The following is a 26,134-nucleotide window of genomic DNA, read 5'->3' as shown; positions in this document are numbered from 1 at the left end:
TATGTATACTGGCTGTTTATCAACAGAAAATGTTTGTTTATTCATCATAATAATTATTGGGTTCCATTCACAATTTCAAGACTTTCCATCACGATCTCAAGGGACTGCATTATAAATACTTGCACTGTCTAATGGTTAAATATCACAAATGAATAAAATGATGTTATTGCAATTTTGTATATGGAGAGGCATAATTATACAAGTTCCTTATGATTGTCAGCCACCAGACTGAAATGATACCTGACAAGCCTAAGGACTAATTCTGCAAGGTGGGACAAAATAAAGCTTACAGAAACAAACTACAAAAATTAAAAACCTGTCACAAACATAGACACACAACTAGGAAAGCCAGTCTTCTTGATGTTTGCAGGGAGAGAGCAAGACAGTTCATGAACAATGACTGAGTTGCCCCTAAACAACTCTACGGAAATAAAAAATGTTGCCGGCCATTAAAGTTTTCCACTTCAGAGTAGTAGTAGACATATATACAAAAAACTTCTGTTTCAATGAACTGCAGAGATAAGGTGCTCTACCATGTATTCTTCTACTTTTACCTGTCATGGTTAATTAATTTGCTTCATCTTTAGAGGAAACCTCTAACTAGATTAAAAGTAAAACATGAAACTACCTGGTTTATTCTCACAGGAACATGTACAGTACCACTCAAAAGTAAGTTGACAGTTTCCACTCAAAACTCAGAACTGTTGAGAATCGAGAATTGAGCATTAATTTTCAAGGGACTTTCATCTAACATTTGAGTGCCAGCTGTACTGTACTTTGTAAATTTTTTTTATCATGGTAAATCATTGTATGTGAGGTGTCCTTCCAACCCTCCTCCCTCCCCCTCCCCCTACTTTTTCCAATGCAATCTTGATCATCCATCATAATCACACCTAACAAAAAGGCTCAATGATCATCTGTATGTCACAATTTAAGGAAGCCCTCAAAAATTTCCATAGATGACGTAATCATAGACCAGGAGAATTTGTTTGAATCCGCTATCACAAATAAAAACTTTGTAACTGCCAAAATACAATAAAAATTATGGTAAACTTGCTAGCTATGCATTGCTATCCACTTTATAAATACTAGTTATATCACAAACCTTGGATGTTCATATTATTTCATCACTAAATTCAAAAAAGTGCATATGAAACATATTTTCATTTACATGATACTCAGATAATTAATTTGCTATTAAAACTACAAGTTAAATTGCAGTCATACCATACCCAATAGAGGCAGTTTAACTTGTAGCAATTATGCAAAGTAAACCTGTTGCCCTGGGCTTCTTAAGATGACTGTTGACAATTTTATATATAAATAAAAAACTTACAGCAAACCAGAGAAAAATTTAAGCAAAATTAATTACACACACTAAGGCAGTCTCCAGGCACTGAATGTCTCACTTTCAGTCCTCCCAAAAAGTTAAACACATTGTTCTGTACTAATAAATTAATGACTGTAATATACAAAGTCATAAAATTATACATTAAATGCAACTCTCTTGGTGTCATGGATATTATCATCATTAAGTTCACTTGCATTTCCTATTTCAAATGTTTAAAGGGAACCTCCACTCTTCAGGCAAATATTTCTCAAAAGGGTAAATGTATCAAACTTAAAATATTTGGAACTAAAAATTGTTCCTCTAACCTTGTTAGTTCTTTTTCTGCCTTTACAGCAAGTTTAAACTTCCTTTGTCTGCCATCTTGTTGAGTGCCCAAGGCACTCTGGGTTAATGACATGTAATGATTGCTGGGCCTCTGCCATGATCCAATGAACAAAGCTATCTGTACTTCCATTAGGTATGATTCATGGAAGGAATGGCCCTCGAAATGTTCCAAATCGCACATCATTAACTGTTGTCATTTGGGAAGCTAAAAAAGCAAAGCTTGGGATCCTGCTTGGTTTTGGCCCGATTACTGCACTCAAAAGTTATGCAATGAGATATTTTTCTAGGGAAAGCCCAAGGAACCCCCCCCCCCCAAAAAAAAAACAAAAAAAAAACAGAGCATCCATTACATGTCATCAATCCAAAATGCCTTGCACATCTTAAAAAAATCGGCACACATGGGAAGTTTGGAGTTGCTATGAAGGCCAGTTTTGAAGGCCAAAAAAAATAAACAAGGTTAGAGGAATAATTTATGTACCAAATATCTTGTGTTTGATACATTTAAAGACTTTTTTGTGATATTTTCTTTAAGATCAGAGATTCCCTTTATGATAGTACATAACCATTTCAAAAGAAAATATTTTCATATGCACTCTAAAAAGACATTTGAGAAGTTATAATTATAATGATTGTTATCTGCCTTGTTCAGCATGAACAACCTGCTTGCGGTTCATCATTTGCTTCATCAACTTCTCTTAGTTTTGTACCTCTGTTGGGATTGTTGTTGAAAACACCATTAGGTAATGTGGCTTTGTCCACACAATTTTCCATTCTTGCCATAACCTGGAAAGTTAAAATAAAAGAAAAGTTGCTGCAATACACTAAAGTTCAAGTAAAGACTGGTTACCATTGCATATTGAGAGTAACAAGTGATACTTATTTTGGCTTATTCTGTGGGACTGAGTGTCCTAAAGGAGGCTCCATATGGTTTTTGCTAAATGTTGGCACACGCACTACCATATTGTTTTTCAAGCAAATTTTTATGTTTTAGCTTTTCAAGGTCACTAAAAGCCATCAAAGGCAATGAGCAAGGTTTGGACTATCATTTGCTGTAGTAAATGTTATCAAAATGATTTTTGTTATTAAGCTAAGGTTCCACGAAGGGAGGCACTCACCAGTGATAATTTGGCTTTGCCTTTGATTTTCTTCAATTTGCTTAGGTGAAATCTCTCAAAATTTTTACATTTTGTGAAAATTGTCCTGCCAATCATTTAAAAGCCAAAAGAAATAGAGGTTACAAAGGCAGTTTCCTTGCTATTTGCAATTGTGTTTTCTTCCTCTATCTCAAGTTTGTTCTTATGAATTTTTTTTTATCAACAGGCACTAGGAAGGGCACAAATATGCTTAATGGTCCAGCAAATCTTAGGGAATGTGATAAATCTTACTCAAAAGGCCCCTATTTCATAAAACATTACAAAATGGAAGGACTTTGCCAATATTGGTATCTGTGTATGCGTAGGACTTTCAAATCTGTCACCTTTCGGCAATCTTTCCCACCATGTTTTCTTTTTGTTTGACCTCTTTTTAAGGCATAGAAGGCCTATAAATGTTGCGGGTGTGGTTGTTGGAACCCTAGATTCCATCACAAAAAAACTATATTGTGTTAAACTGTTTTTAACACACCTTTTCAGATTATTTTATATGTTAACACTTTTAAAGCTCATGCTATGTTTGCACCCAGATCTCATGCAATCAAAAAATCCTACAAAGCCTCCTTAAGATGCACTTTCTTACCTGGTCAAGCAAGGCCTCTACTGATTTGCTCACATTTTGTCCATTAAATGCACTAGTCTCAAAGTATTTCAGACCCAGATTCTCTGCCAGTGTCCTGGCTTCATTTTCGTCAACTTGTTTTTGGTCCTCCAAGTCTGCTTTATTACCAATTAAAACTACAGGAAAGAAAAATAAAACAGTAAAGTACACAGTCACTTAACTTACAAAACATATGCTGCTGCTGCTCTGGAATTGGCCATTAATACAATGACAGGCTTGGTTTTGTTGAACTAGGTTGGGTTGTAGACTGGTCTAGTCCACATGACCTCTCTGGACACTTGAAAAGAATTAGAGCAGGAGGTTCAAGCAATTGATGATCTTGATTGAAGAAAAATATATGCATAATAAACTCTCTGACTGTATAATGCAATAGAGATAAGCAGTTAAGTGAGTAAGTAACTTAGCAGTATTTACCCAGCTTTCTGATTCTATGACAACCAGGCTAACCCAAATGATTGACATGACAGTAACACACTACTGAGATATGAACTTAAATTGGACTAAACAGAAGGAATTTCACATCGTGTTTTCTAAGGACACACCATAGGCCTTTTTTTAATTCAGTCCACTAAAACACAGAAGAAGATTTTTTGCAATTCAATTGAAACTATAAACACATACCTATATCAGGGTTTTCACAGTAAGCATGGGTTTGTAATTGGCTTAACCAGTTCCTAATATTCAAGAATGACTGTTCATGTGTCAGGTCAAAGACTAGAAGAAATCCCATGGCATCTCGAAAGAAAGCTGTAGTTAAACTCCTAAATCTGGAAAAGAAAGGGGACAGGAATATATTAGATTACTGTGTAAGCCAGTGTTGCAACACAATATACAAAGCTAGATATAATCCCTGACAAAGGAATGTGTGATTCACCCAAAATGAACTTAAGATAGAAAGGATTATCACTGAACAATGCTCCGGTGTTTCTCTCGTGTTAACTTGGTTCAACTTGAAAATACACTGTACCTTTCCTGTCCAGCAGTATCCCAAAGTTGAAGATGCACCCTCTGACCTCTTGTTGAACGGGTGACTCCATCTGCGCCCAAAGGATGATGTATCTGAAAGAAATCTAAATGTATTCTCAAATGACCTCAAATAGGAGATACGTAACTGTTAGTAACATCTAAATGTGACAAACATTTTGTCAGGTTTAATAGTTTTTCCTGTGTTCTATGACTGAAAAATTATGATAATTTTCTTTGATCTCAGTCAACACAACACTAGGTTAAATTGTCAAAAAAAATTGTAAATACATGGCAACAATTTTTGTCAATGACTTTTTATGACATGATTGGGCTTCAGCTATTCAGACCACTTTTTCTAAACAAACCAAAAAATCACTTGCAAAAGTATATTCCCGAAAATTTTGTTGAAAGAGTGGTTTTCCTAAAAGCTTGGTTACTGGCTACTTCAGGCAATTTTTCCAACTTCTTGAGCAATTGTTTCTCGAATTGAATGCAACTGACAGCTGTTCAATGTGTAGACCTTCCATCTCAAGGTGATAAATGCCTTGTTGTTTGCCAAGGAACAGGTACAAACAAAAAAATCCTATCAAGAACAAGTCTGAACTAGATTTGGAATAAATTGTTTCACAAATACATTGGCCATATTCTTTGGAAAATATGTCCACAAGACCTACAAATGTAGAAAAAAAATTAGGTCCTTCAGGGAAGAAAATGAGTCTCAAAACTTGGACAAATCTGCATTATACAACAATGAAATCAATTTACCTCCCTTGGTATACTGACAAACAAAATTTGTGTAATATTCAAATTTATAAATCATACATTTGCATTATTATCTAAAAAGGTGAGCAGCTGGTGTTATGAACTTAAAAGTAACTGTATAAAACATCACAAAACTTCACATTACGATTCTTTGGCTAAAGTTGATGTAGCATTGATCAATTACTCAGAGGATAAATTAAGGAAGCCGTAACTTCATTTGTTATTTTAGAAACACACACATTAAGATCAGCCACACCATTCACAGTTTTAGTCCCTCTGAAGCCAGGTGACATTGTAGAGAGATCTATACACTCTTAGAATTTCTTAGAAGTAAAATTTCAGTTCCGAAGACTGCTTCAGTGAGAAACCACAAAAAATTATAGAATTTATAAAATAGAATCAGTAAAGATTTTGTGGTGATTTAGATAGTTATTCGTGTGATCTAGGTATAGATTTAAATGTAATGATTAGAAATTGAAATGAATCAGACAATGAAGCTATTAAAATTCAAAAAAGAAGAGCTTCACAATTAAAAATGTAAAAACGATGAGATCTCGCCGACAGTTTTTTCATTTTAACGGCTAAAGGCTGATGCCTTGGAACCACATTATTGCAAAAACTAGGAATTTTGCATGTTTCTTTCTTTTCAGAGGGGAGATTCACAACGAAGTATATAAGTGAATTAAATAGAGAATCTTAAAATACAACGATCGTACACAAAAAATGTTCTCGGGACAATCAAACTTGTCCTTGCTCCCACAATGAACTTATGAACTGCTCTGCTTTGGGTTCAATTCGAACTCTAACATTTTCTAGGTTATCGAAAATACGAGCTTAGATCAGAGCGTTAGCTTTATAAAATATGGAGAGAGTGTTAAATGGATATGGAACATCGAGATTACAAGTGATCGCTTAAGTCTCGTCGAGTCAGTTGAAATTTAAATGCATACTTCTCATAGAAATAAACGTAAAAAAAGCACTTTCACTTTCCATAGTTTCTACAAGACAATCATTAGAGGCTATTTCAGTTGTTGTGTAAGGTTGGATTCGAATTTAAGCATCGACTTAAAGATTGTTTTGTTGTTTTCTCAGAGGTAGAAGACCAAGGCACGTTGTGTATTATCCAAAACAGCGGACTTAATACGAGTTAAATCACAATTTCACCAAAAACTAGTGATTATTTGCTAAAAGCAAAAAGTATACACCCTTGAGCCTGAAATATTAATGTAAAATAAAAATTCTCGACGCAGAGGAATAATATTATTAGATGGATGTCAATGAATGTTCACGAGTTAAATATCAATCGTTGAAACTATGTAACTCACCACTCTCTTTTCGCGAAAATCTATCCCTACAGTGGATATAAACTTAGGATTAAATGATCCATCCGTGTATTGAAACAAAAGGCTAGTTTTCCCGACGCCTGAATCACCGAGAGCCAAAAACTTTAACAGATAATCATAATCGGTATCCGCCATGTTTAGTTCGGGAGTTTTCCTTCAAACTTTGCGTACAAAACTGATATTTATCTAACGGCTTATCTGATTGGTCTGTTGATAACTCTTGCACTCTCTGATTGGTCACTCGTGGTTTGTTGTTGTTGTGGAAATTTGGCGGCAACAAGGTACGTGCAGTTATATATTAGGGTGGAGTAGGGTGAGGGACTTTTGGTCCATCTCTCAGATAAATACAGCTAGTTAATTAACTGACCAATATAGGAGAGATTTGCCGGTTACCTGCCGACGCTATATGTGGTGTAGAATTAATTTTTTAAATCAAGAACCGTATTTTGTGAAAAGCCACAAAATTCGTCCAGAAACTAGTCGATCGTTCGATACATGCATAAATAACGATTAAGTTATCGCTGATACAGGTCTAACAATGTATTCCATCCAAGCCGATACTGGACCAACATTAGTTATGATTTTGTCCATGGAAAATTCGCTTAAACTGAAGAAGAATGATTAAGAACCGACACCACCCGTTTGCCTCCGTTGAAAAGTTTAAATTAAGTTCGGCGAACTTAATTTAAACTTTTCAACGAAAAACAGGCTCATTCAGCATTCTCAGCGGAGTTGATAACGTGAATTGGCCACCGTATAGAGTTTGAAAGCTGACGTTTCGAGCGTTAGCCCATCTTCATTCACTTTGAAACTCTTTACGGTGGCCAATTTACGATATCAACCAGGTTAGTTATCAACTCAGTTGATAACACTTAAGTACCCCGTTATACTCTCCCATTGACACCGCACCACTGTTTCTTTAGAAACTTACCCCCTTTATTTAACGAATAGTTGGATAAATCTGGTTCAAGAGCTGCCCAAAGATTGATATCAAAAGAAGGTTTGCTCGATCTCATTATTCGTAACTGGCAAAAATAAATAAATGTACAACTTGAAAAAGCTATATAAAAATAAAGTTGGTGAAATCCTAGCATGCGAAAATTAAAGACAACTGCAGTTTCTTATCGCCGCTGTTCACAGGAGAGTTTTAAATTTTTTTTCTGTAGAATGACATTTTCGCTGTTATGTCATTTATGTTGCAGTGGTATTGCATGGGAAAATACTTCTCAGGTTCAAAAGATACCGCTTGTAGAAAGGTAGGGTAAGTGTAAAAGATATTGATGAAGCATTCACGGAATGGAATATCTCTGATGTACTTGTACTTGCGATTTTAATAGTTTAAATGTTAAACGATTGTTGACTTACAATGAGGGACGAAAGTCTTGACACGTTTCACTACCTTTTCAGTTTTTTTCCTCGAACTTTCATTTATCTTCCCCCCCCCCCCTCCCCTCCCTCTCTTAGCCATTTTAAAGTTGCCTGGTATTGAAAAAATACCCACCAAGTTCAGGCAACGGTTCTTTTTAGAGGGGGAAGGAACGCTTTCAATTAACTTATAGAGATAAATTACAAGATTTCTGTTCAGGGCCTGAGTTATGTCGACTCTGTTAAGCGAAGGGTTGTCGACCAACTAATTTTGCCACTTATTGTAGGCTTTGCGGTTCACGATAGTAAGATGAAACTAAACTTTAAAGAGTGACAACGTTGGCAGAGTCCCAGGATTGTCTAGTGTTCAGCATGGGGTTGGTATAAATTGCATGTATTCAGTGAGCTCTAAGCTACGGCCTGTGTCATTAGGATTGATGCGTGTCTTGTTGCACGCCAAAAAACATTAACCGAAGGTAAATCCCCTCCCTGACCCCTAGGATAACTGGAAAAATTTGATACAGGGGTTGTCCTCTTTATCAACTGGTATTGTTCCACTTATTTTGCCAGGAACTTGGAACACAGAAAGATCTGGGTACCCACGAGAAATCGAACCTCAGATTACAGCTTGGATGTTCGACCCGGGTGCCACTAAGCTATGGAGATCTCGTTGTCCAACTGTATGGGATCTAATCGACGACCGAACTAGAAATTTCATCACTTTTCTCATTCTATTCATGCACAAACCAGCTGGAGATTTAGTTTCGGAAACCCACTCACGAGCCAATTCTAACCTTTTAAATAACACTCCTCAGGGCTCGATTAGGACTCTCTCCCGGCTGTACAAAATTTTTTGACTCTTTATTATACACACCTGTAGGAATTGTATTTACGCAAGTCAAGAGAAGATGAAGTGCCTTAACCTTTCTTGTACTGAAGCAATGTTGAGATAACTTTAAAGGACACATTCGAATAAAGAGTTCCGGGATTGGCGCATAAATCTTGCACCTAAAGCGACCGAAACTTGATACTCTGTCATTGAAGGGCTATGGCGGAAACGTATGGCTCTTTTTGTTCTTTCAACTACACAATAAGTAATGCGCACTCAAATAAGGAAACATCCGCCCATCAGTTCTTGATAGAGAGGTCCCGACTAAAGTCAGGATCGCTAGACAGGTACCTGCCAGATGTTGACATTTGGTCATCTTCGACTAATGAATTACTGTGTATTGTATTTGTTTGTTAAAAAAGGATCCGAAAGAACCTTGAATACTACTTAATATAAGCTTTCAAATGCAAATGCTAATGAGAAGGAATTAATGAATTTAACTCGAAAAGTCGATTACGTGTAAATATTTTTGTAGTCCAAAAATGTATTAAAGAAAAGTAATTTATTTTAATCGATTCTTGTGCTAACCTCATTTTGATACAACCCCCACTCTTGATTCGAACTGTAAGAATCGCTACCTTCTCAAGCTCCAAATTATTGTATACGGTTATTGCTTATTAAAGAAAGCGCTTTTTTTGCGACGTCGTAAATTGAATGATCAATCGTATCAGTGGGAAAACAAGAGGAGTACATCACTTTTACATTGAGCAAATACAAGAAATATACAAATCTTCATTTCAACCTTTTCTAAAATGGTATCAGTCGAAAATTTATCTTTATGCCTTTAGGAAGGTGAATTATACATACCACTCGTTTTTCTCGAAAGTCAATCCCTATCGTGGGCACAAATCGAGGGTTAAAATGACCATCCGTGTATTGATATAAAAGACTTGTTTTACCAACACCAGAATCACCCAGAGCTAGAAACTTGATCAGGTACTCTCTTCCTTGGTCTTCATCGTCAGACATTATTACAGATTAGACAGTTTTTTTGTTTTGAGCAAGATGAAAACTACTGTAGACGATTCCTGTAGGGTCGATTTTTGGGAAATATCCCCACCTTGTTTTTAAATTTGGAACGATGCCGGAATCTTTCATGGCTATGTGACATCATGAAGTAAGTACTAAACTTAGGGAGTGACTTTTAGGGAGTTCTATTCACAGAAAATAACAGCTGCCACATGCTTAGCATCTTAGTGAATTTAAGGAAAATAAGAACTAAAGCAACGTTAAAACAAAGGGTCGCAAACCGTCCATTAAATTTTTTAAAAACAAAAACCAAAAAAATTCTCCAGGAAAGTTGTATTTCCGTGAATTAAATGCTCGTCCAAAGTTAATTCACAATTTGCGCAAACCATTTTTAATAGTGATATTGATATAATGATATTTTGTTTACTGCCAAAGCCACAAAAATGAAAGTTTGACAAAAATTAGCAAAGAAGAGTCTCTTTGAATTCGTTTAAGGATGGCTTCCGTTACATGGGTGACGCGACCTTCCCTCATCACAAAGCAGCGCGCAAGAATGCACTTGATGTAAAACAACAACCATAACAACAACAAAAACACCCTCTCAATTTCATTTTCAACAACAAGAACAACAAAAATCACTTATGGTGCTACTCATCAATTTGCGTGACCACGATCGTTCCCGCCATTTTTGCAGAATGCGTGACCAACCTGTATCTAAGTGGCTGGAGACAGAACTATTTCCCCTCGTTGTTTGTACGGATGGTACACCCTGTAAACCAGTATCCCTTTGCAACGTTTGATCCTAGCAGCTCACGAAAGTTAAAGGACTAGATTTTGATAGAAGATTCGGTGTACAGGAAACTTCTTCGCAAATGGAGAAGGCGACCTACCTGCAATCCAATATGGCGGACAAATACCAGTTTAAAAAATGTTCATATGTTTTCCGTGGAAATTTTGTCCACTCCACCTCTGAAAATGCGTTGGAAATATTACCAGACAAAATTTTAGGAATCAATCCATCCGGAAAGGTTAATATGCTTGCTTGTTGTTCCATTAGAAAGTAATACGTCATTTTTGAATTTGAGCTACTGCACAAGTACTCCGTGGCTAATGCTGGTCGGGGTATTACAAGATACTCAATTTCGTCTACTGAATTCATAATATGAATTGGCCTCCGTGGAGAGGTGCTAAAGGTGATGTTTCGAGCTTGCGTTAGCCCTTCGTGAGAGTGGTAACGCTCGAATCATCAGTTCTAAACCTATTCCCAGCAACCCCTAGCTAGTTGTAAATGTATGCAGAATGCGTTGAGTGCAACTTCTTTTGATTTGTGCCTATAGCATGTTTTAGTCATTGCATTCGTAGGACGTGTTTTACATAGCATTTGCAGAGAAGAGAGTTCCTGTATTATGCAGATTTTGGTATAATAACATTATCTCCCATATGATCCTAGTTACTGTTGTCATCCCCCCCCCCCCACACACACACACAACACTCTCTCAAGTCTAGCTCAACTGCATTTTGCTTGGCTCTAGATTTTGTTCATAGAAAATGGTGAATCAAATCAAAACTTGTTAGAAATGCAGTATGGATTCACTTCAAAGGATGTAATCTTCTTAAAGCCAAGGTAATTAGCCTAGCTGTTACTAAAATTCTAATAGACTCTAATCTATGGTTGTATAGAAATTATTAACAACTAAATAAGTAATTTTAAAAAGAAATTGGTGAAATTGATACCTAAAATGACAAAGGGTGTTGGAAAATAAATAAATAAATATATATATATATATATTTTTTTTTTTCTTTTTTTTCTGGTTAGAGACCAAAATTTAGAATTCAGTGTACGGTTGAGTCACTAAAGAAAGGTTTATCAAATGGTTACACAGAAACCTCTGGAAGGGGATTGCAACTGCTTGTATTGACACTTGAATACAAATTAGAGTCTTGTCTGTGTGATATAAGTATTGTTTTATAACTTACTAATTATTAGTTCCAATCTCTTACACATTATTTCATATGTCTGTATGAACAAAGGCAGTTTATCATGCCAGGACTGATTGACACCCATATTCATGCACCACAGTACAGCTTTACTGGTACTGGTTATGACTGTCATGTTGTTGATTGGCTGAATAAGTACACTTTTCCGACTGAGGCCAGGTTTGAAGATACAAACCTTGCACTTGATGTCTACAAGAAATTGGTGGTAAGTTTTTCATAAAATGGTACTATCATGTTTTCTAATTAAAATGTCACTGAGAACTACTTTCTGAGATTAATTATTTAACAAACAGATTCCATGCTGACAATAATAGATAAAAGATGACATCAAAATGTGATAACAAAAAAGTGTTATATGAGGGGCAGTTGTAAATGGTGACATTTGTGTCTATGCATCTGTCTTCCAATAGATCAAATGTAAGATACAATAATAATTTTAGTGATAACTTTATTTTACTGGTAATGGTTTGTATCACATTTAGTTTATCTAACAGTCATGTTTCTCTGAAGAGGAGGTTGCTGATGAATGGTACAACAACAGCATCTTATTTTGCCACCATACATCTTAATGCTACAATGGTTCTTTGTGATGTTATTGGTAAGTTATTGCCTCACTTTAACAATGAAGCAAAAGAAAATTGCAAATTTTGACTCTAATTAGAAATTAAAAATTTTAGGCCCTAGTTATCCTCTGCTAAGTGAAAAGGAACTATATTTAACCCATGTGGACAATCTTACAGACTCGTTATCAAATTTCTCCCGACTGAAAATTAGTAGTGATGTTCTCTGTTTTGGTACTAAACTCCTGATTGTATAAGTCAGCTCTAGAATGAACACGTTTACATTTCCGACTTATGGTTCCTAAAACCAGCATCTTGTAACCATTTAAATAGCATTTTAAGTACTTGACCAGCCTGGTTATCAGGATTATTGATCATGTAGACTTCAAGATCTTAATAAGTTAGGCAATCAAACCATTTTGTTCCACAGTGGAGCTTGGTCAGCGGGCATATGTTGGCATCTCTGATGTTGATTGTTCCCCTCACGAACACAGCAAAACAACAGAATGTTGCGCAGAAGAAACAGAAAGGTTCATTTCTAACAATTGTGCATTTTTAATGAAATTGTGATACTTGGAATTATTACTTAAGGTCACGGTTAATATCTTGAATACAAGTTTTTCTATAAGAAAGGTTTGCAGAAAATAGCTGGTACTAAGAAAGGATATTATGTGAATCATGACCAAACCAACTCTTGTTTTTTAGGGGGAGGGTAGGGGGCTCAAGACACTCAACCCTCAAAGTGTCTCTCTCCACTGACAGGAAACACTGTAACTGACAGAAACTTTATGTAAGCCTATTACAAACTAGCATGTCATCAGTGGGTATAGTATCTATACTTCATGTCACTTCATGTTAGAGAAACCAAAATTAATAATAAAAACTTCATCTGTAGTTGGGAGAAACCATGATTGTAAGATTTATTCTAAGATCAAGGAAGGTCAGTTTAGTGGTGCAAGGAGATGATCACCCACCCCATGAGGTCATTGGAAATTTTCAGGGGAATAAAGAGCAAGTCTGTTCTTGAGCCTGTTGGTTCACCCAACAGGTGCTTATCCTGCTTTCCAATTAGCAAGAAGCAGAAGAGTGTTACTACTTCCTCCTGGATAGGATGCTAATCCACTGCAAGGTTACCCTGCAGCATTTCAACAGGCTTCCCTGACAATTTGCTTGTACCCATTTATACTCCTGGGTGGAGAGAGGCATGCACTGTAAGAGATAAGTGTCTTACCCAAGAACACAACACATTGACCTGGCAAGTCTTGACCCAAAGTCCAATGCACTCACCATTATGCCACATTTGTCTCATTTCATGCATATTAATGTGCTTTAAAATGTGTCTTTATGAACAGGTTCATCAAACATGTGATTGACATGAATGTAAGTAGAATTGTAGGAAAATCTCCTACCTTATTTTTACCTGCAGACATTACTTTTAAATTGCCAATCATAGCTGCAGTATATGTAGAACACTTTTCAAATACAAACATGGAAATTGCTTAATGCACCAGCAGGTACTGTTACCTGTTGGTAGAGCACCAGACTACAGAATTCAAATGTCTGTGGCTCTTCACCTTGACATGAGGACTTTTTTTTTTCTCTGTCTGATATTTATGACAAAACCAATAACAATTTTTCTTTTGTTATAACCTCTCACTACTTTCCAATGTAGATTTACACATATCCTGCTTTACATTTTCTGTCTTGAGTGAAGTATATTATTTTTTTGTGTAGCATCCCCTTGTGACTCCTGTTCTGACGGCGAGAGGAGTTGCACATTGTACCAAATCACTTTTGACAATTCATGGAGAATTAGCCAAAAAATACAATGTCCCTATTCAGGTAAGTAAAAGAGCAGAGACTTAATTGAAATGCACATCTGAATTTCAGTGATAAATTTTTTTATAGTTGATCACTAATGTTTATTTGAGTATGAAAGGTGTATGTATGGAAGCAGGGTTGATGACTTGTGCAATGCCTCATATGCAGCACAACTCAACAACTACTGGCACCATATAAATAACTTATACATGACATTAACAATTACAAACCAATAAAACAGAACTACCTAACTTTACCAATGGACTGAATCAGACCAATCACAACTTACTTATGCCACTTAAGTCTTACAAGCAATAGCATCACAGCAAAACTGATCAATCAGGTTATGCAAATGGATTTAGTAAGAACATTTGACTAACTACAACCAATCACTTGACTCTGATGATGATTTCTGCTCAGGTTGTCAAAACATCAGTCACCACTACCAACAACAGTCCTTCTCAGGTCTGCACTCTTCCAGACAATCAGACTAAATTTTCACATGTTACCCTGGGGTTCAAACCATTTACCATACTTGGTGAATAGTAAGCAGTGATTGTAAATAGCAAATTGGTTTGCTTCTTGCCAGTTTGAATTTTAAATCTTGCTTTGTTTTATTTGATTCAGAATTTTTGGGCAATTAATTGTTAAACCCCACCAGCCTCACTGCTATAATACATTTTCAAGGGTAAACATATTTTTTCATAGGTTTGACTGATTAATAAATCTCTTACTTGCTATTTACAAAAATTCCAGGGACATTTGCGTGAAATCAAAGATGAACTGGCTAGTTGGAACTTTGCTTCTGAGTTTTCTCAGACTTCTGATTTGGCAAAAATACTTGAGGAATGTGAGCTCCTAACAGACAAGGTAAATCCACTTATTTTAAGGAAGCTATGCCTTGAAAAAGTTTCATTCTGAAGTGCTTCTAGCCATGAAAGTAAGATCAATGTGAGGATTGAATCTGAATTGTTAAATTATCAGTTTTTGATTTTTGAAATTGGGTAGATGCAAAATAAAAATGCAAATGTGAAATATGAACAAAGGATTGGGGGTATACTGTATGATGTCCATTTCAAAGCCACAAGAGACAAAAAAAAACAAATTTACAGCAGAACTTACACTTGAGTTGACAATAGGTTGTTAAAGGTACAATTTTTTGTAGTACAACCAAATGAATTTTCTGTTTTCTTCAACCATAGGCCTATTATGCACACTGTATTTATGTTACTGAGGAAGAGATTGACCTGATGTTGTTACGCAGCACTGGGGTTGCTCATTGCCCTATTTCAAATTTTGAGTACGTTATATGGGCCTCTTATTTTTATGTTTCATAAAATTATCACTCTTCAGACTGCTCCTATATATAGAGCAAATAAAAATATTTGTTGGATGAGAAATTTGATCTTAAGTAAATCTCTAATTAGTACCACTCCAACCATTACCTGTTTCAGATTACCATGTCAAAAAGTAAACTTAAATATTAGAAGTTTTTGATCATGGGAGATCTTACACATATAGCATATACACATGAAAGACATTTTGCAATTTTGATAACATCTTTCTAGGAACTTGGGTTTTCAAATATGGGAGAGTAATTAAATTTTTTTTACATAATATTTCCCTGAGGAATTAATAACTGAGAAGATTTTTGGCTGAGTCTTTGAGGCCTTATGATAAAAAACAGTGATAAAATTGTAATTAAGGCTATTATTTGGCTTTAATTTCCACTATACTGGACTGAAAATTTTATTTTTCTCCTAACTCAAGTTTGAAAAGTGGTGTTGCTGATATCAGACATCTGCTGGATAGGCAGTTAAAAGTTGGTCTTGGAACAGGTAATACAAGCTTTCTGAGACAATGATGTATGTTAACTTAATGTGTGCACCATAACACTGTATTAATTTTTAACTTTAAGTTTATCATTAATTAAGAGTTGCACAAAATCATTGGTGTCTCTGCATATAGTCTTTATCATCGAAACTATTGGATCTTAAGTCACTGTCCTAATCAAAATTTAATGGAAATAAGTTTCAGTGGTAGAATCAATACCAGATGAATTGTTGTTGTTGTTTTTTTTAATTTTACAAACAGTGAACTGAAATTAACATGCTTAAATGTTGAATAGAATGTACTATAAGCTTCAGTCCTTCTAAGTGGATATATTGCAATGAGTCCACTGGAAACTGAATCAGATGTGCAATATTTTGAGAGGCTTTTATTTAAAGTCTTGATATTTAGTATGAGGAGTTTTAACATTTCCCCCTCTTTGTTTCTCAATGGAGCCTACAGATGTCTCAGGAGGCCACTCTCCATCAATGCTTGATGTCATTCGTCAGTGTATAACTGCCTCCAATGTTGTTGCCTTCAGCAAGCCTGAATCTTACAGATCTCTGTCTTACAAGGATGCTTTTAGATTGGCCACTTTAGGGGGCAGTGAGGGTAAGAATAATCCCAAAACCTTTAGCATAAGGTTGATGACCATGGATTTTTTTCAACTTACATTCTAAATACCCATTATTTAGTCCAATTGGTTGTTTAAACTAAACACTGTGAATTGGGATCTGATTGCTAATTATTATCTACTGACATTTCAGTTTTAGGATTAAGTGACAAAATTGGCAACTTTGAGGTAAGGATGAATGTAGTATTTTCTCTAGCAGCTTTAAATTCACAGAGGATCTAGCCTAGCTTAGAACAGTGCTAGAGTGCAGAACAATTTTGATCATATTGGGGCATTTCTTGGAGTGGACCTACATCTCAACACAGGATTCTTTTTTTTTTTTTTGACATTGTAATGAATTAAATTATCAAATGCTACTTGCCCTCTTTATTATCATCTATAGATTAAAGAAAGGGTAATAAGGACAACAATTGTAACATATTACCTGGTTGAACACAAATTTATTCATTAATATATATTGATATTACATGCTTTTGTTTTGAAACTTTTTCAAACAAGGTTAGCAAAGAATTTGATGCATTACTCATTGACCCTGATGCTGAGGACTCGCCCTTTGATTGTTTTGACAATGACACCTTAGAGGTAGGTATATGGCCACTGAAGGGTGATACGATTCCAGTCATCCTATATTCAAGTTTTATTGACTGTTATCAAATCCTTAGACCCACCCCTGATGGTTCTGTACTGTTTTGCTTCAACAAGAGACCTAATAAAAGGATTCAAAGCTGCTATTAAATGCAACTTGTGTTAAACCAGTAATCATTGTATATTATTTCTGGAGAAAAAAATGCAAAGTAATAGTTTTTGATCAAGTGTGTAGTTCCTTGATGGTGTAGCAGTAACTTAATGTTTTAAAGATTCACTGTATGGCAACCTAAGAGCATAAAGTGGTTGCCAGTTGAAATAAATTTAGTTTAGGTTGCAAGGAAACAAAAGGAAGAAAAACAAAAGCAAAAAAAATGGACATGTGGTTCACTACCTAATATTTTGTGGAAATGTCCAATTGACTTGATCCATTTGTTATAAAAATGTTACACCTTCATCAGGCTATCAAATATGGGTCACCAAATTGTCAACTTTGCTGCAAATTTTGGTCCCTCAATTTTTTTTGTTCCTAATGTGACAAAAACATTTGTGGCTGGGAGCACCAACCATTATTTCACACATAGATGCACAACCACAATGCAATTTTGAATGATGGAGAAACTCCAGCAATAAAGATTCCCTCTTTGGGTAGTTTCCTCAAAATATTGATGAACAGCAAAGTAATGTGTGCATGTTAAATGAAGACTATACATTTCAGGCTGTTAAATGTTAGTATAGTTTAATCAATACTTATTTATAGTAATCTGTATTTCTTCTTTTTTTTTTTTTTTTTCTTTTTCAAAAAGGATGTGATTCAGAAGTTTCTGATGCTTGGTAAGTCCAGAGCTAGAGTCATAACAATTATTGCTGATTGAATTTAATCAACACTGCTTCGTGAGAGTCTCAGTTTTAAATAATTTGTTGTGTGTTCAATGAAAGGAGGGAATTAACTTAATCTGATCTACAGTCTTCTGAAGCACTGTTAGGTCTATCTCTTTGTTTTCTTGGTTGTAAATTTGTACCATGTAGATTTATTACATTTTATGATTACTTTTTTAGTTTTAAATTGTCACTTCTAGTAATTTATTTTTATTCCATGGACCTGAAAGGTTGAAGATCACTCGCTCTGCTCCATTCTGATTTTAACATTAAATTTGATTACATAAGATATTTGCATATTTTTTTAAATCTGTGTTGATGGCATACCCTCAATTGACCTGACACTTTTGAGTCCTAACATAAGATAGTATAATTCCTGTTATCAACTTTAATGTCTTACTTTTTATCCTTTGCTATTAAATGCCATTTGTACAGGTGATGACAGAAACATTCTCCAAGTTTATGTGGCTGGGCGACCAGTAGCAGGAAGAACTCTTGTCTCTTCATACTTCTCTTCCAAAAGGAAACAAGGATTAGATATTGAGTTTACTTCCTGAACAATGAAGATCTTGCTCATTATCAGATCTCTTAGAACTGGAGCATACCCTTACCTAACAAAATGCCTTAGTTATATTTCAAAAATATATATTCAGCAATACATATTTATACAAATTTATCCAGCACCCACATCATAGTCATGTTAAACATGCTTAAATTATATTTTTGGTGTAGTGTTTTAAGGCCGAGTGAAATATATTATATTCATTAATGTAAAACTAGGTAGTTTTGAGAAATCAGTTATGTCTAATCAAACTTTAATTTGCAGTTCATGTTTCTCTGTTTTGTCTAACTTTACTTTTTCCAAAATATACCCATGCCCCACCAGCAATAATTACACTTAATAATTCACTGGTAATTGAAAATAAATATTAGGTAGACCTTACATCTTTAAAAGGAATAATTTTTACCAAAGGGTCTTGATATTAGCAGGCAAGTCAAGAATTTATCCTTTAATTCACACACTTTCATGCTTTACCTCTTTTCTTGTTGTCACTATTTATCATAATTAGCATTGTTTTACTTACTAAATAATTCAACTTCCAATGCTTTGTACACTAATTAACTGAAGATGACAGAAGTTTCTATCAAAACATGTATTACAGACTTAAAAGTTTTGTAGCTTTCTTTAATTATTTTTACCCTGTTTAAATTACCAATGTGTTCAGCCACATCTTCCCATAGGCCTTTGTTAGAATGCAGTGCTCATTTGAGTGATGCTGGTAATCCATGATTGTATTTGTTATATGGTTTGGGTCAACTATGCATCTTTGATTGTCCAAAAGCCATGCACTCCTCTCTCAGCCAAACAGATGCAAAACCAAAGCCAGTCACTACTTAGCAACTTTCATTTTCCCCCTGCCTCAGGCAGATTGCTTCTTTTTTTAAGCTCTTGTTGGCTGCCTTCTATTTCAACAAAAAACATTTAGAGATTTACACTATCAGCTGGATTTTACTGTTTATAATATGGTAGTCTATCATCATGAACCCTGTCTTTAAACAAAGTCTGTCTTTAAAATTATTCATCAGGGTGGCTTTAAGGTTCTTCTGGTAGAAAGGGATTGTTTTAGGGATTTTGTACCTTGTTAACATTCAGTGGTAGGGTAAAGCAGAAACCAACTAAATGGAAGATGATAGAGAGGCATGGTAAGGGAAAACAATCATTTGTCCAAAATCCCAAAACAATAATGCAGCTGGGGTGCAAATCTTAAAATGTAGAGGCCAGGGTGCAAACCAGGTCACACCCATGTCTCCCCTTTAGATCTCAAGCAAGCAGATTTCAGATGTTTCCCATCCTACAGTGGGAAAGCTTTAATCCTTTAACTCCCAAGATCTCATTAGTAGTTCTCCTTACTGTCTGTCAAATGATTCTCATTTTGTTAGTTTGGAGAATTTGGTAGCAGATCAATCAGTAATTCCATAATTGATATCTTTCTTCATTCTCATCACTTGTCCACATGATATTGTATAGGTATAGTAAGGAGAAATTCTGTCTTGGTCACTCATGGGAGTTAGAGGGTTAAAAATGACATTACATAGAGAGGAATGCACAAAAGCTTTAACTTTATTGTCCTTTGAGCTCAAAACAAACTACTAGCACTTCTGATAAGGTACTAACAGTAACTCAACACAGTAGTTATAACTTTGTTCCTTTCCAAGGCAATCTTTTTAACTAGTCTCTTCTGATTTCTTGTCAGAGCCACTAGTCATCAATATCCATCGCTTTCTCCCTTTCTGCTTTCTTTTTCTTAAACAGTTTGTTATCAGGGTTGTTCTCAGGATTTCTACAGGATTTCAGCTTCTGTTCTAAACTTTTGACCTCTTCTTTACTGACTGTACATTTCTGAACAGTAACCAGACTTACTACGTTCTCAATCTGGCGAAGAAGAAGTTTGTGTTGCTCACCCAGATTTGCACTTATGTAAGCGCTTATGTACTCACGGGATACACTAAAAAGAGCCGCTAAAGCAATTTGTGATGGCGGGTAAAGTAAGGAAACATCGGTCAACAGAGCTTTTCTGAGAAATTCTGCTACTAACGGACGCCATTTCTCAGGATCACCTGACCTTGGACACCTAGTTTTAAAATCGATGATAAAGCCTTCAAGTGGTCTATACGGATTGTGAACTGTTAAATGGAAGTCAAGACGTTGCACTAGTAGTAATTCATGAGCAAGAATAAAGTCTATGGTCTTTGCCCTCCGATCTACTGGAAGGATTTCTACAAATCTATCCACAGACAAATTATGCTCCTCAACTTTGCAAGCCATGTACAAACAGACCAAGAACATCTCTTTCGGAGGGTGATCCATGACTGATGTTTTTAAATAAAAACGTTTTAAGTAAGCCACAGCTGTTGCTGTCACAGCACTTGGCACAGGAGGTTGAAACTTTTCGCTAACTTCAATCAAAACACTTTGGTAGTATTCGACCAACTTCATTCCTTCCTCAACAGTCAAAAAGTCAACATCTTTCTTCGCTGGGAAGTTTTCGCGAAAACTCTCACAGTAAACGCCGTTTACCTCCTGACGAATATTTCGTAGCTCTTCTTCACTTGAAAAAGTCCAATGCTTTCTTTGCGTACTGGTGTGAAACATTTTTTGAGGTTTCTCCCGATCACTTCAAATGCAAAGCAATCTTCCTTGTCTGAGCAGCTTGATCACATTTGTAGCCACGCCTTCACCTGCGGGCTCATGAAGGTCACGCTATTGATACCAAAAGAAAGGTACATTGCTGTGTAAGCGTTGCGAAACTACACGCAACGAACGGGTGACGACATTTAGGATGAAAGCTGTAAGGCCGTTCTTTGCTCGAGCTGCCAAGAAGTGTAAATATTCATATGAGGGGGAAGTACATCAGACTTCTGCTGGAAAACAGTTCGGAAGGAAATCTACCGAAATAAACGACGCAATGGAAGCCATGAGCAGTGCATCATTGGTAGACATGCAAGGTTTGCGCGCTTCTTTTCGGAAATATTTCTACATAACCCGATACTTATGATTTATAAACAAAGCCTTAGTTTAAAAATCTGTTGTACTTGCAATTATTTTATTTTATCAAAGGACTGAATTCATGATGAAGTATGTGATTATACAGAAATCTTGCCTCTCGTCTGACATTTGTGTACAGAGAGCTCTAGTACGTTTAGTATTCGTGTAGAATATATTTCGCGTCGCATGAGTCGGAATCGTATAGGGAGAATCATTTCAGTCTGCTCTGCATTGTGTCAATCATAATGTCAGCTTGAACCATTGCCATCGTATTCGCTTTTATTAATTTGTAAACGTTGTTATGCTGATGTAAGTTACATGTTTGAGTACTGAGGGAAAATCCTCGATCTTTCCTTTTTTTAAATGGTCCTTATTGTTACCTCTGCAAGAGATAGGAATTTCATAACAAGAAGAGTGCTGATACGTAGGCTGTTTTTGATAACACTTCAGACAAGCTTGGTGTTATCAGTGGAATGACAGGAATGAGTGACATTGAAGAAATGTAAAATGGTTTCCGTGTTTACATAGCCTGATGTAAACACTTGGGAGGTTGGGAGAACACAAGATAAGCGTAGGAAACCACGACGCGAAGCGGAGTGGTTACCAGCTTATCATCAGGCTATGTAAACACAGAAACCATTTTACATTTCTTTTATAAAATAACTAATAAAAGAGGAACGAAAACCGTGTTTACATACGCTTATGTAAAATGGTTTTATGGCCAATCAGAGTGCGCATACTATTTGAATTATTTTATAATAAAAAATTGATACCACTTTTTAGCATTAATTTTTAGCAGTTAATGTCAGTGTTTACACATTGGATTATCACATTATTTCTTTGGGTTACACTGGCTGATATCATTGTTACCCTTAGTTACCCTCTTGTTGACATCAATAGACTGAGGAAACCTTCTGAATGAAGAGTGAAGTAGTTTTCACTATCAATGTCATCAACACAATTGAATGAGAAAACCCTCTGAATGACGAGTGAAGTTGTTTTAATAATCAATGTTATCAAAACAGTTGATAGCAAGGATATGATTACTTCCCTTTTGTGGATCAAATTTTGTGTTAGTGGGAAAGTGATAACAATCAATAGTAACTGATTAAAATCATTATTTTTAAAAGAAAATGGATTTGATTTCTTATCACTAAATAAGTCATGGTAGTGGTGTCAGATTGGATAACTTTTTCACTACTGTTCATCGCTGATGAATTGATGTTACCTGAAGTTGGCATCCACCAGTTCTTTTGAATATGAATTCTATTTTATTTATTTATTTATTTATTTATTAGACCAGGAATGTTTATACTTAATTATTATGATCTTGTGTTGCAGTCCCTGAAGTTAGCAGTGCTGGGAACTTGAATCAACATGAGACTCCTATTAAAAACAATTCAGCCAACTCCACATATTGCAGACCTGTTTATCCATCAACAACAACTATCAAACCAGTACAGTCAAGTCAAGATGAAGAGCAAAATGCTTCAAGTGGCTCTTATCAAGAATACTGCTCTGAAAGTATGGAACCCTTGCAGCAGCCGTGTTTTACATCTTCAGATAAGTTGGGACGTAGGTGGCACAATTTGCGAAGAAAATGTTATCGGCCACAGAGAAACCAGAACTTTACTTTTAAAGTAGTTTCTTACAATGTACTTGCTGATGGTTTACTGCATTCCAACAGCCATCTGTACTGTAGATCTGAAGAGTGGCTGAAAGATTGGGAGTACAGACGGAAAAATCTTCTGAAAGAATTGCTATCCTACAAGGCCGATGTAAGTATTGGTAATAGTGAATTGAATTATTGGAAGAAAACCTTCATTAAGTTTGTCAGGAGGAACTATTATCTGTAATTTTGAAATCTCTAAATTAAGAAAGTGTGGTCTTCATGCAAGTCAGCTGAATGTTTCATTTTTCCAATGAATTGAGTGAGGTACAGATGTTGTCACTGCTGGTTCAATCTTCTCCTTGTTTCTCACTTGTGTGGCATCAGAGTACATGTATGTTCTTTGCTTGTGGCAAATGAGGCAGAATATGAATGAATTCATGATATTTTATATGATTGCCACAAAGTTAAATATGATAGTCAGGTGTCTTGAATGTTACATATAATTATGTACTAGGTTTTGTGTCTTCAAGAAGTTGAAGATAGTCATTATGAGGACTGGTTTGAACCTAAGCTGAGAGAGAAAGGTAAAAATGACATTCATTTCTGAGTTTAGACAAGACTAGAAGAGGGCATGACTGACCAACAGAGTTTTTCTCAGGGTTTCTCTTCCCATCTCTAGGAATGATTGAGGGATAAAAGAAAGGCTGGGTATAAACTTGTGGCTAAGCCTCCAATCTTTAACTCATTGTTAAGGTCAAGTTTATCTTTGGTCTTGAGGGCTTTTCATAAGTTATCGAATTCTATGATCTCACAACTAACAAAAGTCTAGTCAAACCAAGATCATGTGTAATGTTTTTTCTGAAGGCTGTCTTCATCCTTATTGTGGTGGGATTATAAATTTACATCAAGGTGTAATTTTTCTTTGATATTTGAGCTCTTTAGAACCCCATAGTTCTCTTGCCTTTTTAGAATTTCTTTCACATGTGCATGTTGGTTAGAGACTTTTCTTAGAACCATGAATTTTAGATTTTAACATATTTTATTAGGTTATACTGGAGTGTACAAGAAAAGAAGTGGTGATAAAACAGATGGATGCGCTACATTTTTCAAGAAATCAAGATTTACGTTAGTGAAATCAGAACTTGTCTCCTTTAATAAACCAAACGTGAAGCTTATGGATCGTCATAATGTAGCTGTTGTGGTTCTTTTGAAACCAAAAGTTCCAGGCCGCTCATCTTGCAATTCAAACAATCTTGTATGCATCTCAAACACTCATTTACTTTTCAACAAAAAAAGAGGAGACATCAAACTTGCCCAACTTGCCTGCTTATTTTCGGAAATTGAGGAAATAGCAAGAATCTCCTCTTCTGGTCAAAGAAATGCAGCCTATCATCCCATCATTTGTTGTGGAGATTTCAACAGTACTCCATTTTCACCAATCTATGATTTTGTTATGCGAGGGTCTCTTAATTACAAAGGCATGCATCGTGATAACTTTTCTGGGCAAAGTCATTTGCGCAGGAGTTACCCTCCAAGTCAGGAATTAAGAAATAATATTATTCCTTGGGAACTAGGAATCACAACAACATGCACCAAGAGAAATGAGTCAACAGAAGTAGAGAGTGTTTTAAGTATTGATTGTGAGAAAGTTGATTTGCAACCCTCAGGAGTGGAGCCCCTCTCTACAGGATCTGCATCTTGTGTGTCAGCATCAAAGAGTGTGTTACCATTTGAGAAGAGTAGACAACATTTTTCATTGTCTAGACAGGCTGGTAATTGTGCTCACTTGCCAAGAAATCACCATTTAGGATCTCTCTGTTTCAATCCAGAACCTGGTTCAAGCACTAAACTTCAGTCAGATGTACATGGAAGAATATCACTGCAAAACACTCAGCCGTCCTCTTTAAACTCCACAGAAAATGAGAATGTTTCACGGGAAGAAGCACAAAGCAGTACACATCTTTTGGCAAAAATGACTGAAAAAAGTGTATACGATGCTACCACAATCCAACGCCACAATTTTTCTGATGTGTTTAGTGTGTACAGGCATTACTTTCAAGATGGGCAGCCAGAAGTGACAACTTTTCACGATCAAGTGTGCACTACTGTAGACTATATATTTGTTTCTCCTGGACGGCGGCAGAACTGCCAAAGGTGTCACCGCCGTCATGGATCCCTACAGATGACAGGGAACCTTGAGTTGCTGTCAGAAAGTGATATACAGACTCTTGGTGGCCTCCCAAATAAGTATATCTCATCTGATCATCTTGCACTAGTTTCTTCATTTTTGTTACATGTTTGAAACACAAGACAACCCCTAAAATTTACCCAGCACAATGGAGGAGTTTTGTCTCCACATTTTTGTAATTATTGATTTGTACAAAGGTGAGGGTTTGGTATGAAATAAAAATTGTGATTTTCATATCAGTTGTATTCCTGGTGCAAGAAGGAACTTGTTTTTATCTTCTCCAGCAATTTCTTAGAATTCATAAAGATTTCAACAGAGGATGAACATTACAAATCATTGGGTTCAACTTTCTTGTGTAAATGTCTTTAATAACTTCTCAGGACAGCTGTTCAACTTTCTTGTGTAAGTGTTTTTAATGACTTCTCAGAACAGCTGTTTTTATGCATGCTAAAAGAGAGTAGTTTTGACTAAGAATTTTTTTTAAGCTGTTGTCATTACTTAAATTAAAATTAAAGTTAGCAAGCTTTTAGGGTGTGGTTCCTTGAGTCTAAAACAAATCCTCATCAACCAATATTGCCCATTGGGGAATTTTCTTCTATCAGTCCAAATTGTTTATCAGTGAATCTGCATTTAAGGAAGTTGTGGCTGTGGCCGCAGATTTGACCTGCGTTCTAGCTATGGCCTAATCATTGTTCTGTGTTTCCTTGGCAATTGTTCTCTCAACCAAGGAGTAGGAAT

The 26,134-nt window shown here is 35.8% G+C and overlaps 4 protein-coding genes across 5 annotated transcripts; 2 read left to right on the top strand and 2 right to left on the bottom strand.

The window, feature by feature from the left end:
• Positions 1–13: 13 nt before the first annotated feature.
• LOC131798396 (ras-related protein Rab-27A) lies at positions 14–6,668 on the bottom strand. The gene is made up of 5 exons (XM_059116037.2): positions 6,502–6,668; positions 4,416–4,507; positions 4,070–4,215; positions 3,410–3,564; positions 14–2,458 (listed from the first exon to the last, which is right to left on the bottom strand). The coding sequence occupies exons 1-5, from the start codon at positions 6,652–6,654 to the stop codon at positions 2,321–2,323; spliced, it is 684 nt and encodes a 227-aa protein (XP_058972020.1). The 5' UTR covers positions 6,655–6,668; the 3' UTR covers positions 14–2,320.
• A 3,787-nt stretch (positions 6,669–10,455) lies between these two features.
• On the top strand, positions 10,456–19,294 carry LOC131798410 (guanine deaminase). Of its 2 annotated transcripts, XR_010719198.1 has the most exons (16): positions 10,456–10,770; positions 11,275–11,366; positions 11,774–11,945; positions 12,251–12,338; positions 12,731–12,830; positions 13,653–13,680; positions 14,035–14,142; positions 14,878–14,991; positions 15,324–15,421; positions 15,892–15,959; positions 16,414–16,563; positions 16,719–16,753; positions 17,084–17,167; positions 17,977–18,004; positions 18,485–18,663; positions 18,776–19,294. XR_010719198.1 is itself a non-coding variant. In XM_059116052.2 (15 exons), exons 1-15 carry the CDS (start codon positions 10,615–10,617, stop codon positions 18,604–18,606), a joined length of 1,443 nt encoding a protein of 480 aa, XP_058972035.1. In that variant the 5' UTR covers positions 10,456–10,614; the 3' UTR covers positions 18,607–19,294. The 2 variants fall into 2 exon arrangements, 1 of the variants encoding a protein (XP_058972035.1); XM_059116052.2 differs by having other exon boundaries at positions 18,485–19,294.
• Positions 19,295–20,153: 859 nt separating this feature from the next.
• On the bottom strand, positions 20,154–21,256 carry LOC131798445 (cyclin-H-like). Its single transcript, XM_059116091.2, has one exon. The coding sequence runs from the start codon at positions 21,201–21,203 to the stop codon at positions 20,310–20,312; it is 894 nt and encodes a 297-aa protein (XP_058972074.1). The 5' UTR covers positions 21,204–21,256; the 3' UTR covers positions 20,154–20,309.
• Positions 21,257–21,329: 73 nt separating this feature from the next.
• Positions 21,330–25,906, top strand: LOC131798427 (protein angel homolog 2). Its single transcript, XM_059116071.2, has 4 exons — positions 21,330–21,556; positions 22,938–23,374; positions 23,723–23,792; positions 24,255–25,906. Exons 1-4 carry the CDS (start codon positions 21,391–21,393, stop codon positions 25,508–25,510), a joined length of 1,929 nt encoding a protein of 642 aa, XP_058972054.2. The 5' UTR covers positions 21,330–21,390; the 3' UTR covers positions 25,511–25,906.
• The last annotated feature ends 228 nt before the right edge of the window (positions 25,907–26,134 follow it).

This window comes from Pocillopora verrucosa, chromosome 1, assembly GCF_036669915.1.
Source record: "Pocillopora verrucosa isolate sample1 chromosome 1, ASM3666991v2, whole genome shotgun sequence".
Classification (NCBI taxonomy): domain Eukaryota; kingdom Metazoa; phylum Cnidaria; class Anthozoa; order Scleractinia; family Pocilloporidae; genus Pocillopora; species Pocillopora verrucosa.
This window is presented reverse-complemented; position numbering and strand designations above follow the sequence as displayed.